This window comes from Meriones unguiculatus, chromosome 6 (assembly GCF_030254825.1).
Source record: "Meriones unguiculatus strain TT.TT164.6M chromosome 6, Bangor_MerUng_6.1, whole genome shotgun sequence".
Taxonomy (NCBI): Eukaryota; Metazoa; Chordata; class Mammalia; order Rodentia; family Muridae; genus Meriones; species Meriones unguiculatus.
Genome location: NC_083354.1, coordinates 73006689 through 73024086, shown reverse-complemented (window position 1 = coordinate 73024086; position 17398 = coordinate 73006689). Strand labels below are relative to the sequence as shown.

The window sequence follows — 17398 nt, the reverse complement described above, 5'->3', positions numbered from 1 at the left end:
ATTAGCCCTCAGTCAGATAAAGGATTGGTGAAGATTCTTTCCCAATCTGTAGGCAGTTGTTTTGTTTTGATGACAGTGTCCTTTGCTCTCCAGAAGCTTTTCAGTTTGATGAGGTCCCATTTATTGATTGTTGCTCTTAGAGACTGTGCTGTTGGTGTTCTGTTAAGGAAGTTTTCTCCTGTGCCAATGAGCTCAAGACGCTTTCCCCACTTTTTCTTCTGACAGATTTAATGTGTCTGGTTTTATGTTGAGGTCTTTGATCCACTTGGACTTTAGTTTTGTGTAGGGTGATAAGGATGGATCTATTTGCCCTTTTCTACATGTAGACATCCAGTTGGACCAGCACCATTTGTTGAAGATGCTATCTTTTTTCCATTGTATGGTTTTGGCAACTTTGTCAAAGATCAGGTGTCCATAAGTGTGTGGGTTTATTTCTGGGTCTTCTGTTCAGTTCCATTGATACACATTGTTGGTATAATGTTTTTTTAATGTATACACCTTACCCTTGTTCATTCAAATACTGATTTCTCCCCCACCCCACCCCCAACTCTCTGGTTTCAAACCAGATATTGCATTGTGATACTCATTCTAAGCATCCTGTCTCAACTCTTGTGTAAACAGGACAAAATAAAGCAACTAGATACAATGTTGTGAATGGGAGGAGGCAGAGAACAGGAAAGAGGGGAGGAGCTAGAGAGCAGGAAAGGTGTGGGAAGAGAAGGGGGAGAAGGGGCGAGAGGAGAGCTAGGAGAGCAGAGCTGGAAGAGAGATCTTGGAGGACATGGAGCATGAACCAGACCTAAGATTTCACAAAAAGCAAATATAATGTGGGAAATCTAAATGTTAGGAAACTGAGGGATTGGAGGATTAGGAGGGAGTAAATATTGCCCAGCAATGTGTTCTAGGTTAAATAAAAACCCAGTCTCTGTGTGGTGATTTGGTTATACAACTGCTGAGGATTAACAGCAGCATTACCAGAAGATAAACCAATAGTAAATATTAATAACCACTTAAAACACACCATTCTGTTTCTAGGCCAGTACCATGCAGTTTTTATTACTGTTGCTCTATAGTACAGCTTAAGATCAGGGATGGAGATACCTCCAGAAGATCTTTTATTGTAGGGGATTGTTTTAGCAATTCTGGGTTTCTTGTTATTCCATATGAAGTTGAGAATTTTTCTTTCCAGGTCTGTAAAGAATTGTGTTGGCAATTTTATAGGAATTGCATTGAATCTGTAGATTGCTTTTGGTAAAATGGCCAGTTTTACTATGTTAATCCTGCTAAGCTCTGACCTTGGGAGATTTTTCCATCTTCTGACATTTTCTTCTAATTCTTTCTTCAGAGACTTGAAATGTTTTTCATGCAAGTCTTTGACTTCCTTGGTTAGGGTTACTCCGAAGTACCTTATGTCATTTGTGGCTATTGTGAAGGGTGTTGTTTCCCTAATTTCTTTCTCAGGCCTTTTGTCTTTTGGATACAGGAAGGCTACTGATTTTTTTGAGTTAATTTTGTATCTGGCCACTTTGCTGAAGGTGTTTATCAGCTGTAGGAGTTCCCTGGTAGAGTTTTTGGGGTCATTCATGTATACTATCATATCATCTGCAAATAGTGATAATTTGACTTCTTCCTTTCTGATTTGTATTCCCTTGATCTCCTTCAACTGTCTTATTGCTCTAGCAAGGACTTCAAGAACTATGTTGACGAAATATGGAGAGAATGGGCAGCCTTGCCTTGTTCCTGATTTCAGTTGGATTGCTTTACATTTCTCTCCATTCAATTTGGTGTTGGCTATAGGCTTGCTGTATATTGCCTTTACTATGTTTAGATATGTGCCTTGTATCCCTGATCTCTCCAAGACTTTAAACATGAATGGATGTTGGATTTTGTCAAATGCTTTTTCAGCATCTAGGGAGATTATCATGTGGTTTTTTTTTTTTCTTTCAGTTTGTTAATATGGTGGATCACATTGATGGATTTCTGTATATTGAACCACCCCTGCATACCTGGGATGAAGCCTACTTGGTCATAGTGGATGGTATCTTTGATGTGTTCTTGTATTCGGTTTGCAAGTATTTTGTTGAGTATTTTTGCATCAATGTTCATAAGGGAGATTGGCCTGAAATTCTCTTTCTATGTTGGGTCTTTGTGAGGTTCAGGTACCAAGGTGACTGTGGCTTCATAGAATGAGTTTGGTAATGTTCCTTCTGTTTCTATTTTGTCAAATAGTTTGAAAAGAATTGGAGTTAGCTCTTCTTTGAAGGTCTGGTAGAATTCTGCGCTGAAACCATCTGGTCCTGAGCTTTTTTTTTTTCTATTTCCTTGGGGGATATAGGACTATTTAATTGATTTACCTGGTCCTGATTGAGCTTTTATAAGTCGAATTGATCAAGAAAATTGTCCATTTTCTTTAGATTTTCAAATTTTGTGGCATATAGACTTTTGAAGTAAGTCCTAATGATTGTTTGGATTTCCTCAGTGTCTGTAGTTATGGCCCCTTTTTCATTTCTGATTTTGTTGATTTGGATGGTGTCTTGAAGAGTTTAAGTTAGCCAGAATATAACTGCATTTTCAAAAAAAGATTTTGACTGGGAACTGAATTCAGGTAACAAGAAATATCACAGAATGTACACCTGGCAGAAAACAAAGTTAAGTCTCCTAGCAACAGCCTCCAGGAAATATAACAGAATAAATGCTTCATAGAAAATAGAGACAAACTCCCTGGCAATAATCAATGGGAATCAACTGAGAATCGGGTGGGAAAATTCTCCCCAATGTTTCAGATGTGGTTTAGAAAAATAGCCATTGTGATTATATGCCTTAGCCATTGTGATTGTGTGCCTCAGAAAAAGTCACCCTGCCCTGCTAAACTTCTGTATCGCCATGTCTTGTGCCCCCCTGCTTGCTGCCATGGAAACCCCCTGCTCACAGACTTTCCCTTTAAAAATCCTGTTCACTCAGAACTCAAGGTCCCACTTCTCTACTGCTGCGTCAGTGAGGCTTGGGTCCCAAGTTTGATCGCTCTCGTAATAAAGCTCTCTTGCAATTGCATCAAGTCATCTCCTTAAGATGATTTGGTGGTCTCTGAGGGTGAACCTGGCATAACAGTCTCTCTGCCTTTTAGTTAGTTTGGCTAAGGATTTGTCTATCTTGTTCATTTTCTCAAAGAACCAGCTTTTTGTTTCATTGATTCTTTGAATTGTTTTATTTGTTTCCAATTGATTGATTTCAGCCCTGAGTTTGATTATTTCCAGCCGTCTACTCCTTTTTGGTGTGTCTGCTTCTTCTTTTTCTAGGGTTTTTAAGTGAGCCATTAAGTTGCTTGACTGAGCTCTCTCAAATTTCTTCTTGAAGTCACTTAGTGCTGTGAACTTTCCTTTTAACACTGCTTTCATTGTGTCCCACAAGTTAGGGTATGTTGTGTCTTCATTTTCATTGAGTTCTAGGAAGACTTTAATTTCTTTCTTTATTCCCTGACCCAGCTGTCTTTTAGTAGCAAGTTGTTCAGTTTCCATGTGTGTGTAGGCTTTTTGCTATTTCTGTTGTTGTTGAGGTCCAGCTTTATTCCATGGTGACCAGACAGGATACAAGGGATTATTTCAATCTTCTTGTATCTGTTGACGCTCACTTTGTGACCAACTATATGGTCTATTTTGGAGAAGGTTCCATGAGGTGCTGAGAAGAAGTTCTTTTGTGTTTAGGTGTAAGGTTCTGTAAATGTCTGTTAGGTCCATTTGATTCATGACCTCTGTTAGAGACATTGTTTCTTTGTTTAATTTCTGTTTTGTTGACCTGTCCTTTGTTGAGAGTGGGGTGTTGAAGTCTCCCACTATTAATGTGTGGGGATCTATGTGTGGTTTAAGTTTTATCAATGTTTCTTTCACAAGTGTGGGTGCCCTTGTATTTGGGGCATAGATGTTCAGGATTGTGATGTCTTCTTGGTGGAATTTTCCCTTGATGAGTATGAAGTGTCCTTCCCCATCTCTTTTGATTAATTTTGGTTGAAAGACTATTTTATCAGATATTAGAATGGCTACTCATGCTTGCTTCTTGGGTCCATTTGCTTGGAAAGCTGTCTTCCATCCCTTTACCCTCAGGTAATGTCTATCTTTGTGACTTAGGTGTGTTTCTTGTATGCAACAGATTGCTGGGTTTTGTTTATGCATCCATTCTGTTAGTCTGTGTCTTTTTATTGGAGAATTGAGTTCATTGATATTGAGAGAGATTAATGACCAGTGGTTGTTAGATCCTTTGATATTGATGTTGGCTGTGGTCATAAGGTTGTGTGCTTGGTTGCTTTTTGTTTTACTGTAGTGAGGTTAATTATTTCCTGTGTTTTCTTGAAAGGAGCTAGTTTGTCTCTTCCTTTCTCTTAATGAAAGGGTCTCCAAATTGTTATATTCGCATTTTATCCCTGAGCTACACCTCCATTTTCTAGTTTTAGTCTACTTGCAACTCTCAATTTTGACATCTGTAAATAATAAATGAAAGATTGTAAATTTGACTCCTCACTAGTAAAAAAAAAATATTATGCTAAAAAAAAAAAAGAAAATAGCTAGTTTTCTTAGGTTGTATTTTCCCCTCTAGTGTCTTCTGTAACACTGGATTTGTGTGTAGATATTGTTGAAATTTTTTTTGTCATTGAATATCTTGTTTTCTCCGTCTATGAGGACCAAGAGTTTTGCAGGGTATACTAGCCTGGGCTGACATCTGTGTTCTCTTAGGGTCTGCATGATATCCTTCCAGGCCCTTCTGGTTTTCATAGTCTCTGCTGAAAAGTCAGGTGTGATTCTAATGGGTTTGCCATTATATGTTACTTGGCCTTTTTTCCTTGCAGCTTTTAGTATTTTTTCTTTTTTCTGTATATTTACTGTTTTGATTGTTATGTGGCGGGAGGATTTTCTGGTCTAATTTATTGGGTATTCTGTAGGCCTCTTGTATTCTTATTGGCCTCTCCTTTAAGTTGGGGAAATTCTCTTCAATGATTTTGTTGAAAATATTTTCTGGGCCTTGGAGCAGGGAATCTTCTTTTTCCTTTATTCCTATTATTCTTAGGTTTTGTCTTTTTATGTTGTCTTGAATTTCTTGGACGGTCTGTGTCAGGAATTTTTTAGATTTAAGATTTTCTTTGACAGATGCATCAATTTCTTCCATTGTATCTTACACACCTGAGATTCTTTCTTCCATCTCTTGTAATCTATTGGTTATGTTAACCTCTGTAGTTCCTGTTTTCTTCCCAAGTTTTTCTCTCCACAATTTCCTCCATTGGTGTTTTCTTTAATTTTTCCAATTCCATCTTCAGATCTTGAGCCGTTTTGTTGATTTCCTTCATCTGTCTGACTGTATTTTCCTGTTTTTCCTTCTATTCCTTCAGCTGTTTGTTTGAACAATGCTGTTTCTTTTATTTCTTTCCATGATTTAAGCATTTCCTCTCTAAAGGCCAAAAACTGTTTGGCTGCAACTTCCTGTATTTCTTTACAGATGGCCATAATCTGTTTGTTTTTATCTTCCTCTAGGTCTTTTCGCATTTTATTTGTTTCCTCTGTTATACTCTTCATGAGCATACATGTTAGGTCATCTTCTTGAATTTCAGTTATGCTGGGGTGTCCAAAGCTACTTGCCCCTGGATAGCTGGGTTCTGGAGATACCATATTGCTCTGTCTTTTGTTGGTTGAGCTTTTATGCTGGCCTCTACCCATTTTGCTATCTTAGGTGTTTAGAGTTAGTTTCTGGTGGTTCCTGGGATCCTGTGGTGGAGAGAATCCCCTTGGCAGGAAGATGGTTTTTCCTGAAGGAAGACTTCTCAGCTTTTTGGGTATAGTCACTGGATGGTCAGTGTTTTTCAGGAGTTGCCACTGCTCACCTCAGGCGTAGAGACCTGAGTGGTAACTGTGGTCCTTGTTAGTCTAGAGGGCTCTGTTCTCACCCAGAGAAGTCCTGAAGACAGCTGCCCTGCTTCTGGGTTTCTTGCTGTAAATTTAGTGATCTGCTGCTGTAACCTGTGTGTCCCGTGGTTTGGTCAGTTTTGTTAGGGATAACTGGTTGCCCCTTGGAGCAGTATCTGGGGGTTGATCTCGGGGATTCCACACTTCTGTAGATCTGAGGTTGGGGCTCTGTGCCCCAGTACCCAAGCGGTAATCTGTGGCAGGTGGGTACTGCTCTCCTGGTAACAGCAGGCTATCTGGTGCACAGCAGGTCCCTAGGTTGGGCTGGTCAGCAGGACCTTTTCCAGAGATATACTGGGTGGCCTAAGTCCATCCCCTTTTCTTTGTTGCCTGTGAGGACTTCTCCCGACAGTGACTCCCAGTCTCTGTTGCCCTGGGGCTCACAGCCCTGTCTGTGCTGGAGAGCTAGGCGCGCAGCAACTGTCTGCTCGCGGCTGGAGCCCAGTTCAGTGATGGCGGCTCTTACCCGCTGGTCTGCGAGACTTTTTCCAGGGAAAGACTGGGTGACCCAAGTCAGTCCCGTTTCCTTCCTTCCCTGTGGGGTTTTCTCATGACTGGGACTCGCAGTCTCTGGTGTTTTTGTGCCCACCGATCAGCCTGGGAAGGTGATCAGGACATGCAGGCGTGTGGCTCTGGTCTGGCGACCTAGTGCCTGCCCTACCTGGGATCTCTTCCAAGTTCTGACTGGGTGGCCTGAGTGTGGACCCGACTGATTCCCACACCGTGGGGGTTTCCTCTCACCTGGGAAACACGATCACTGTTGTTTTAGGGCCCAGAGTTCAGTCTCTTGGTCGCTGTACAGAAAATGTTGTCCTGCTCCTCAGACAAGATGGCGCCACCATCTTGTCCCCTATTTTTTATTTTTTTAATTAAAATTACACACGCACACCCTCTTCTCCTAACCATACACTTACTTCTCTTGGCTCCCTCTTGAAACCATGGTCTCTTTATCTTAATGGTTATTGTTGCATTATTATGTGTGTGCTAGTCCATTTGGTGTTACTTGTTTGCACAGGATTTGAGGGCCTACTACTTGGTATTGGATAACCAACTGGGGGCTCATCTCAGGGAATACTATTTGTCGTGCTCTCAGTGTTTCTTAGTTATCCAAGGTTTTTTATCTGGGGTAAGACCTGTGAGAGTCCCTCCTTTCAGGCCAGCATATATACTGGTGTTGTCATTGGCCAGGCCTTGTTTAGGCAGCCAGATTGTTGAGGTATCGTGAGTGGAGCTTCCCTGTCATTTTTAGGAGACACAGTCTCACAGCAGACTTCCTGGTCCTTTGTATCTTAAAATCTCTTGACCTCCTCTTCCAAGATATTCCCTGAGCTTTAAGCGCATGAATCATGTTGTAGATGTATCAGTTGTGCTTGTGCACCCAAGATCACGTGCTCTCTCGGTTTTGATTGGCTGTTGTTCTCTATAATGGTCTCTGGCGAGGGCATTTTATCAATTGAGGCTCATTCTGCCCACATGACTCTAGCTTGTATTAAGTTGACAAAAATACTAACCAGTGAGTTAGGGCCATTAATATTAAAGTTGTTATTGAAAGTGTATGTTCATTGCTGTCATTTTGCTGTTTACAGTGTTAATCGTATTTTTTATTTCAGTTATTATAAAAGTTTACTTTCTTCAGTTGCTTGGCTATGCTTATTTTCAGTCCAAAGAATTGCTCCTCTGTTGGTCTGGTTTACTGGAAAAGAATTCTTTTATCCTGTTTATACTTTGAAAAGTTTTTCTTTGTCCTTCAGCTATGAGAGATAGTTATGCTGCATACAGTAGTTTAAAATGGTGTCTTACTTAGGCTCTCTATTATTGCGATGAAGCATCATGACTAAAAAGCAAGTTGGGAAGAAAAGGGTTTATTTGGATTACACTTTCTCATTTTATTCCACTATTGAAGGAAGTCAGGACAGGAACCCAAACAAGACAGGAACCCGGAGGTAGAAGTTGATACAAAAGCCATACCGGCTTGCTCCACACAGCTTGCTCAGCATGTTTTTTTTTACCATCCCAGGGATGGCACCACCCAAAATAGGCTGGTCCTGTCCATCAATAATTAAAAAAATGTCTTACAGCCTGATTTTATGCAGGCAATTTATCAGTTGAGGTTCTCTCTTCCCAGATGCCTATAGATTGTGTCAAGTTGTCGTAAAACTAGTTGGCACAGCCGCTGGCCTTGGATTCTTCTCCTTCTTCTGTGCCTATAATTAGAAGATTTTGGTCTTTTCATGATGTTCCAAAGTTCCTGCATGTTCCTTTCATGTAGTTTTAGAGAGTTTACACATTCTTTCCTTGAGTGGTCCAGTTCCTCTACTTTATCTAATATTCTAATATCCAATAAAGAATAGTCCTAATATTCTCTCTTCTCTTTGATACATTCTATTGGTAAGGCTCCAATTTAAGTTATCTGAGCAGCCATGTTTCATTGTACATATGATCCCAACAATCTGAAGATGAACTGATAGTGCCAGTTAACCAGCCTAGCTGGTTAAACTGAGAAAAACAAGATCTAACATAAATTCCTAGGATTTACTGCATTTCTCTTAAAAAACCCAACCTACTAAGTTAATTTTCTAGATACAAGATAAAGAAAGGGGGGGGCACAAATATTGGCTGAGCTCCTTGAGAAATCACATATGTTTGAGAATTTTGTAACTTCTTGCTTGAATGGAGTGGATGTTTGGGAGGAGTTAGATGTGTGGTTTGAATGAAAGCAGATTCTTTGGGAACTTCAAATAGTCATTGTCCAAAAGGTTGTGGTGGAGTCTCAGAACTCGCGTTTAAAGAAGTGTCAGATACTTATTTGTGCCTAGAACAGCCTCTTGATGGTCACCCACATGGCCACTAGGATGGTGGGCTAGGAATCCATGAAGACTCCTGACCACTCTTTTCTCTTGGGAAATCAGTTCTCAGTTCATAAGCAGATTTTAATTCCTCTTACAGAGAGACATAGAATTCTGATATGTGAAATCCCATTGCAAGAAACCACCTGAGAAGAAGCAGGACCCTGACCATATTGAAGGTAAAAGGAACTCAGAAGACCATTAGCAAAGCCAGTGCCTGACAGACACCAAAATCCTTAAGAAGATGCATGTGGTTGACCCAGCTATTCTTATTTCAGGAATTTACTCTGGGGAAATTTTTTAAATGTTGGAGATATTTATTAATATCATTACAAGAATATTGAATATTGAATTCATCTTTATGTATGAAGAAGGACAATGGCTTAAATGTTCCACATTTGGGGAGTAATTAAACAATTATGTATGAACAGATTTTTAAAAATGGAAGAGTTGGGGAGCAAGATGGATGGCTCAGTGAGTAAAAGTACATATCTTACGAGCCTAATGGTTTGTGTTGATCCCTGCATTCCACTAGAGAGGGAAGATGAAAGGAATTGAAACAACCTCTAAAAGTCCTCTGACTTCCAAAGAGCTCTGAGGCATGTGTGCACTTACACCACACACACATATACACTCACACTTCTCATACACTCATACACATTCACATTCACACACACATACTCATACATGAAGTGTTGCCAAGGAAACGAGAATTCGTTTTAAGGATTCTGAGTCTTGTAACAACAACAAATTAAAAGGACTCAGAAGGAAACTTGAGGACCATTTTATTAGTGTCTGATCAAAAACAACAAGAAGGACAAGCTGTAAATCTTGGTAACTGCCAGGAGGAAAGAGATGGGGGGAAGGCCATACCTTTGGAGATGGGTCCAAGAAAACAGGCAGGTTTGACAATCAAGGTCAGTAACCACCTGGACAGAGAGTGTGTAGGGAGTCTGCAGAGTAAGGGAGTCCAGAGTGTCAAGAAAAGCATGCATAGAGTTTGGACCAGTATGTGAAAAAGAGATAGAAAGCAGAGGAAAAGTTAATACTTTTAACTTAGAATTCAGAAAAGTGGAGAGGCTTAGCTGTGGAAGCCACTACATAGGGCTGAGGGCTTCTGATAAGTGTATCTTCTTTCTGAGGGGATAAGTATTCCTCCCATTTCTTTACCTTGTCTTCCAGTGACTCTGGTGTGGACTCCCAGCCAGGTGATTCATAGGTTTAGCTAGATTTACTCTTAAAGGAGAACACAGTAATAAGCGACATTGCAATCTTTGGAACAGTGGAGAATGTCGCGTCTCTAACTGGGGCCAGAAGTAGAACTCAGATTTCATTCCTTTATCCAAGAGGAAAAATCTTTGTGATGGGGAGTGGTGTCCAAATCCAGCCGTAAGGGAGGGCTCCATCAGTTCCATCAAAGGCTGCTAGTCTCTATTTGGCTACCTAGCATTGGCTTCTCAAGTGTTGAGACCATGGAATCATTTCACATTTGGAGTCAAGTCAGTCTCACTATTTCTGACTTCCAGTCAAGGAAACTTCTTATTTTCCAGTTACTTGAGCTCAGACTGCCTGAGTAGCTTGTATCCTCTAGTCTCACGAGAAGTATGGTGGAAGAACAGGTATGGTAATGCAGACCTATTAGCTCAGCACTACAGATGGAGAAAAAGGAAGATAGCCACACATTTGATGCTAACCTGGTCTCTATATTGTGCTCCAGATTAGTTTGGGATATACAGTGAGCCTCTGTCTCAAAAAATGTAAACAAAACCAGCAGGATGGTGGTGGCACATGCCTATAATCCTAGCATTCAGGAAGCAGAGGCAGACAGATCTCTGTAAGTTTGAGGCCAGCCTGGTCTACAGAGTGAGTTCCAGGATGGTGAAGACTATACTGTGAAACTCTGTCTCAAACAAAAACAAAAACAAAAACAGATCGACAGTGCTGGCTGGGCCTGCTGCTCAGTGGTGGGTACTGATTAGCAGAGCCAAGGCCTTGGGCTCGGTCCTACAAGCACACATAGCCAAAATTCAGTACATTGCAAATATTTGTCAATTTTACAGTGTAAAATAGTCCGTATATTCTACTGTATATTCTATATTCATTTCAATAATTGTGAGTCGGAAGAATAGGGAACTGGGTGAAGAAGGAGGTTCCAGAAATTAACAAGAAAGGTGTAAGGCTGGAAGCCCTTCCTCACCTGGGCTTCATTAACAAAGGGAGCATGTTCATGAAGAGCTAGCTTTGTAAAATCATCAGGGCAGTAAGGTTCTATGCAAACTTCATATCAGATGTCATGCTGAGCCACTTCCATCCTCTCTTGGCGCCAGGTCATAGCCCAGGTCTGGTTTGATTCTGAGCTCATCAGTATCTCTCCTTTAATAAAGACTCTCCACCCTATCACTATCCACGTTCTCTCTACAACCCATTGTGAAGAGTTCTAAGAACCTATGAACCCCAGCAGCTGCCTCCCAGACTCAAATCCATGCCTGAAACAGGGAGCATCCGGAGATCACATGAAGCACTAAGCCTGGAGAGCGAACATGACAAAAACAATGTGTTTGGAGGCTGGAGAGATGGCCTTACAGTTGAATGGATTTACCCTTGCAATGGAGCCGATTTTGGCTCACGACCCCGAGGCCAAGCCACTCACAACTACCAGTAACTGCAGTTTATGGGGGCCCAACACCTTTTTTGAAATATATACACACATACTTAAAAATAAAATCTTCAAGAATAATTTTAACTGAATGATATTATCAGATTGTCACTCTCAGGCTACATAATTGTGCATATTTTTTCTTTAACATACTTGGTAAACATATGTCATTGTCTTTACACTTCAGACTTGGAGCTGGGCATGGTGACACATATCTCAGCATCCAAGAAGCTGAGACACTGGGTTTATCATTCCAAGTTCTTGGCCTCCTATTCAAAGACTCAGAGATAAAGGGTCCCATGGATTTGCACAAGAACAAAATAACCTTAGCTGGAAGGAAACAGTGGCACAGACTTTTACCTTCAAGACTGATAGTTAACCACGTGAGTGAGAGTGTTTAGGGAGTCTCATCATTGTTTAGGGATTTCTTTTATGGGGCTCAAGAGATGGAAAGGCTGGTTGCTAGGTAAGGGCCCTCTGTTTTGACTGGCGGATTTGAATTATCCAAGTCCTTGGTCATTGCGCATGTCACATGTATGTCATAGAATGTGTGTGATTTTAAGTATATATGTGCCTAAGATAGAAAATAGAGGATACTCCTTAAACATTAAAGACACAGTTTTGCCTGCCTGCATCTGCACCCAAATCCAGGTCAGTTTGATCAGCCTTTTTAGTCCTCCTATCCCAATACATTGGGAATGTACTTGACTAGAGACTGACTAAAGTTGATTACTGTTAGGGACAGGGAAATCTATACTGTTGTCCAGAGATGAGGCTACAGGCTGTGTCCTAAAGGAGGGATGTGCAAAGAGTATGTACAGGTGAAGGACTTAGGAACACCAAGCACATTATTACAAAACCAAATAGGGTCCCAGACCAAATGCTCTACTATGCTTGTCGGCTTCACCCTTAAGTGCAAGATTCTGTCTAAGAAAAACAAGCAAACAGTCAAGCTAAAGGACACTTGCAAGGCTCCATGAGTGGATCCAGCTCTCTGTGTCTAGTTCACTGCCAGTCCTCAAGGCCTAGCCCATTGCTTGACACACAGGTAGGTGCTTAGCAAATATTTGTTGATTGAGTGAGTGAATATTGATGTTTCATAGTTTCTCAAGCAACTTCTGTCTTTCACAAGTGGAGGTCAGATGGCAACATACAAAAGTTGCTGGTCTTCTACTACCATGTGGGTCCTGGGGAACAAACTGAAATCATTGGGCCTGTGGCAAGCCTCTTTACCCACTGAGCCATCTTCCTGGCTCAGAGACACAACCCTTTATAATAAAGATATTGCAGACACCAAAATCATCTGCGTTCCTGTCTCATTTAGAAAATGGCATCCCAGGGAGAAGCCTGTGAGCAGAGAATTTACGAGTTTGATGATGATTTGGCCTCTGAGTTCTCTGCTCTTCTTGGTGTGGACGCACTTCGGATCTTAAAGAGACAGCATGAAGAAGACCACAAAGAACGAATGAAGATGAAGAAAGGTTTTAACTCGCAGATGCGCAGTGAAGCCAGAAGATTAAAGACTTTTGTGATCTATGAGTCATTCAAATCATGGACGCCTCAGGACATGGCAGCTGCTGGGTTTTACCATACCGGGGTGAAACTTGGGGTGCAGTGCTTTTGCTGTAGCTTAATCCTCTTTAGCACCAGACTCAAGAACCTTCCTATAGAAATCCACAAGAAATTACGTCCAGAATGTGAGTTCCTGTTGGGCAAAGATGTCGGTAACATTGGCAAGTATGACATAAGGGTGAAGAGTCCAGAGAAGACACTGAGAAGCGGCAAAGCACAGTTGAAGCAAGAAGAGGAGGCCAGGCTGGAGTCCTTTGAGAAGTGGCCTTTTTATGCCCATGGGACCTCGCCACGTGGACTCTCCGCAGCCGGCTTTGTCTTTACAGGTAACTGGGTCTCATTTTGTGAGGTGTTTCTGTAAAAATTTAGTTTCCAAGCTAATCAAGAGGGAGGACTCTGGCTAAAATGCTCAATCCCTATCCCGAAAGGCAAAGAGGATGGACATCAGAAGAAGAAGAAATCAGGAAACAACCTAGGAACCTGCCACAGAGGCTCTGCCCTGCAGACTATCAAAGCAGATGCTGAGACTTATGGCCAACTGTTAGGCAGAGTGCGTGGAATCTTATGAAAGAAGTAGGAAATAGTAAAACCTAGAGAGGACAGGAACTCCAAAAGAAGAGCAACAGAACCAAAAAATTTGAGCACAGGGGTCTTTCCTGAGACTCATACTCCAACCAAGTACCATGCATGGAGATAACCTAGAACCCCTGCACAGATTTAGCCCATGGCAGTTTAGTGTCCAAGTGGGTTCCATAGTAATGGGAAGAGGGACTGCCTCTGACATAATCTGATTAGCCTGCTCTTTGATCACCACCCCCTGAGGGGGGAGCAGCCTTACCACAGAAGATGACAATGCAGTCACTCCTGATGAGATCTGATAGACTAGGATCAGAAGGAAGGAGAGGGGGACCTCCCCTATCAGTGGACTTGGGGAGGAGAATGCGTAGAAAAGGGGGAGAGAAGGTGGGGTTGGGAAAGAAGGAAGGAGGAGTTTATGGGGGGATACAAAGTGAATAAAGTGTAATTAATAAAAATTTAAAGAAATGATGTATTTGTGAGGGGTGGGTGGGATGTGAGTGCCCCAGCCCAGTGGTCACATGTGGTTGAGAACTGCCTGAGGTGGGTGCTGGGAACCAAACTCCAGTCTCCTCCGTGAGCCCTCTTAACCACTGAACCACTGAACCATCTCTCCAACCTTTCTTTTCTCTTCCTCCTTCTCTTCCTCCTTTTATTCTTTCTCTTCTGTTCTTGTTCTTGTTCTTCTTGGACTTGGTCTTGTTGTTGTTCTCCTTTTTCTTCTTGTTCTTATCCCTGTTGTGCTTGGTCTTCATCTTCTTCATCTTCTTGTTCTTCTTGTTGTTTTTATTTTTCTCTTCTTCCTCCTCTTTTTTTTTCTCCTTGTTCTCCTCCTGCTTCGTCTCCTCCTCCTTTTTCTCCTCCTTCTATTTCCTTTTCTTCTCCTCATCCACATTCTTCTTATTCTTGTTGTTCTTCTTCCTCTTTCTTTCTCCTCCTTCTCTTCTTCCTCCTCCTTCTTTTACTACTTCTTGTTAATCATTCCTTATTTGTTAAATGTTATATTAAAGATCTAGTTCATTAAACTTTAATAATTTTACTTCCGCTATAATTTACTTTAGTGTAGCATTATTAACTTGCCAAATATGTATAAAGTAAAAGGTTTTCTGTAAATATGGACACATTTCTGTAAATGTGGGCCTAGAAATATATTAACTGAAGATTGAAGTGTAGCTCATTACTTGAGGCCTAACTTAGGATGTGAAAGGCCATTGGTTTAGTCCCAGCACTGGAAAACAGAATAAGAAGACTCCAGAAAACACTAGCTCCATTCATAAGGACCTGAAAATGGATTATGAGATAGCTTAAATCCACTTTCTTCTCATTTCACAAATATTACTATTTATATGTTTCCTTGATTAATTTAATTTCTATAGTTTTGGAAGGGTTTGGTTTTACTTATTTAACTCTCATCCATGAGGCAAAGTATCCTCAAGAAGACTACACTTTGAAATGCCTCGGCCACACACAGGTGTTAGGACAGATTTGGATGACAATTACAACAGGATCTGTGGGTGCTGAGTACCTGCTTATGCTATACATGGATTGAACACTAATTCTAATTCACTCAGTTTGCCCTTCCCCCGTGTTTGATAGTTGAGTTCACTGAGGCTCAGAGAATTAGAGAACTGTGCCTCTATTTCCATAGATGTGACATGGCAAAGCTAACTCTTAGACCTTCTGACAGCATTATTCCAGGTAGTTCTAGCTTTTGCCTGCTTCTCCATCACTTTGGTCCTGAAAGCTAAAGAGCAGCCTCTATGTGTAAGAAACTGGCATGTTGAGGGCTAAGTCTATGGAGGATGGCCATGGCTGGGAAATGTAGGTCCAGAGCTTAGAACGGGGTCATTTAGGGCAGTGGGATGTGGCCAGGGATTCAGCCAGAGGGGACATGGAAGAGCAAGCATGCTGGGGTCTGTGTTGCTCTGGTTCAGTATGATCAGCTCCAAGACACACCTGGTGCCATCACTTCCCTGCATCTGTAGGTGAAAGGGACACTGTGCAGTGCTTCTCCTGCGGTGGATGCCTGGGAAACTGGGAAGAAGGAGACGATCCCTGGAAGGAGCATGCCAAGTGGTTCCCCAAGTAAGTTTTAAATGCTTTTTTCTTAAAGATTTCAGCTTTTATTTCTGTTTCTGTTGCTTGATATTTAGCAAAATAAAACTGGAGATAAAAGAGCAACCTTGTTGGAGTATCACATGAGTTCTGATCTTTCTCCTGTCCAATATGGGGTCACCCTAGAAATTTTCAAGCAAGGAAATCTGGTCACATAGTGAAAAGCTTGAATCACATCAGCTTAAATGGCCCTTTTCTCTTTTGTGTTATTTTTGTTTTTATCTTTTCGTTTTCATATTTCCTGTGTAGTATGTTGGTGCATGTAGACCGTGTTAATATGTGTGGTGTGTTAGTGTGTAGTGTACATACGTGCCCTTGTGCATTCCTGTGGAGGTCACATGCTAACCTAGCCCACCTTCTCATCATTCTTCACCTTATCTTTTGAGACAAGCTACATGGGATCCATCTGTCCCCATTCCTCCGGGGTTAGGATTAGTGACATGGTGGCCTGGTCCCTGCTTTTATATGGGCAACACAGATTCTAACTCAGGGCCTCATGCCTAAGCTAAGGTGCTTTACCTGCTGAAACAACTCCCCAGACCCAATTGTTTACTTCAGTTTTAATATTTGGGACATTGGGGATGTGCATTAGTGCAGGCACCCTCCAGGACAGATGTGTCAGACTTCCTTACCGCTGCAGTTACAGGTGGCTGCCCGAAGTGGGTGTCGGTACTGAGCCTAGGTCTTCTGCAAGTACATTGAGCACATGCTCTCCAGCCCTCTCAACAGTTACTACTGTTGTTTTATTGTCCCCAACACTACAATATGTCAGGTTGAGCAGTTTCATGATTTACCTTAACTACCAAATGAGTCAATCTGCACAGGAATGGAAACGATGTATTGATGGAAAAGACGAGAACAGTCTTTAAAATATTACAAGTGGTTTCCCATATTCAGAGAAATATGCACCAAATGAAAATTCTCGCTGGATATGGTGGCACACACCTGTAATCTCATAACTGTGGTTCTCCTCCTGCCTGGGGGGCTGCCTCCCAGCAGCTGACGAAGTCAGGAGGAGCAGGAGACGAGAAGCCTGCCTGGAATGGCCAGCGAGAGCCATATAGGGATCACATACCCTGGGAACAGCTGATGGGTAGTTCAACTTCCAGAGAACAAAGAATATATGCCCCTGGGAAGTGGATGGGGCTTAGGAAAGATGTATACTTTAATTATTTGTGATAATGTGTTTAGTGGTATGATTTTGGTATCTGACATTTATAACTTTAGCGTATAACTTTAAATAGTGATTCAAAAAAAAGAGCCACAGAATTGTTATGTCTCCTACAAAGATGAACAATAAAATGGAATAACATTAAATATCTTAGCTAGTATTCAAACGCCCGCTCCCTTCATCGTTGGTGAATTTTTACATTGATTTAGAGTATGAGTGTGTGTTCCACTCTCTGCTTGCTATGAATCAACCTCTTTGATTTACCGCATATGTGTTTCAAAAAGAGAGCAGCGGGGTGTAGCAGTGCGTGCCTATAGCACAGGCTACTGTTGAGGCTGAGGTGGGAGCACGGCCTGAGGTCAGAGTTTGGCATCACCATCGCAACACAGGGAGACCCTGCCTTGAACTCTTGTCTTGTGAAGCTGGAACCACTTAGACAGTTTCCAGGCTGGCTTTGGGTTGCTTCTGCTCACTCCTCCCTCTAGCTACCTCCTGCCTCTTAAAATAATACGAAGAT

General features: G+C 41.6%; 1 protein-coding gene across 2 annotated transcripts in view; it reads left to right on the top strand.

Annotated features, from left to right (window-relative positions):
• LOC132654707 (baculoviral IAP repeat-containing protein 1b-like) overlaps positions 1-17398 on the top strand; it is a 56824-nt gene that overhangs the window by 4167 nt on the left and 35259 nt on the right. For both annotated transcript variants that reach the window (XM_060385626.1, XM_060385625.1), the window contains exons 2-4: positions 8892-8970; positions 12772-13345; positions 15581-15680. In XM_060385626.1, the coding sequence (XP_060241609.1) occupies positions 12775-13345; positions 15581-15680 (671 nt within the window). In that variant the 5' untranslated portion in view covers positions 8892-8970; positions 12772-12774. The remainder of the gene's footprint in view (positions 1-8891; positions 8971-12771; positions 13346-15580; positions 15681-17398) is intronic.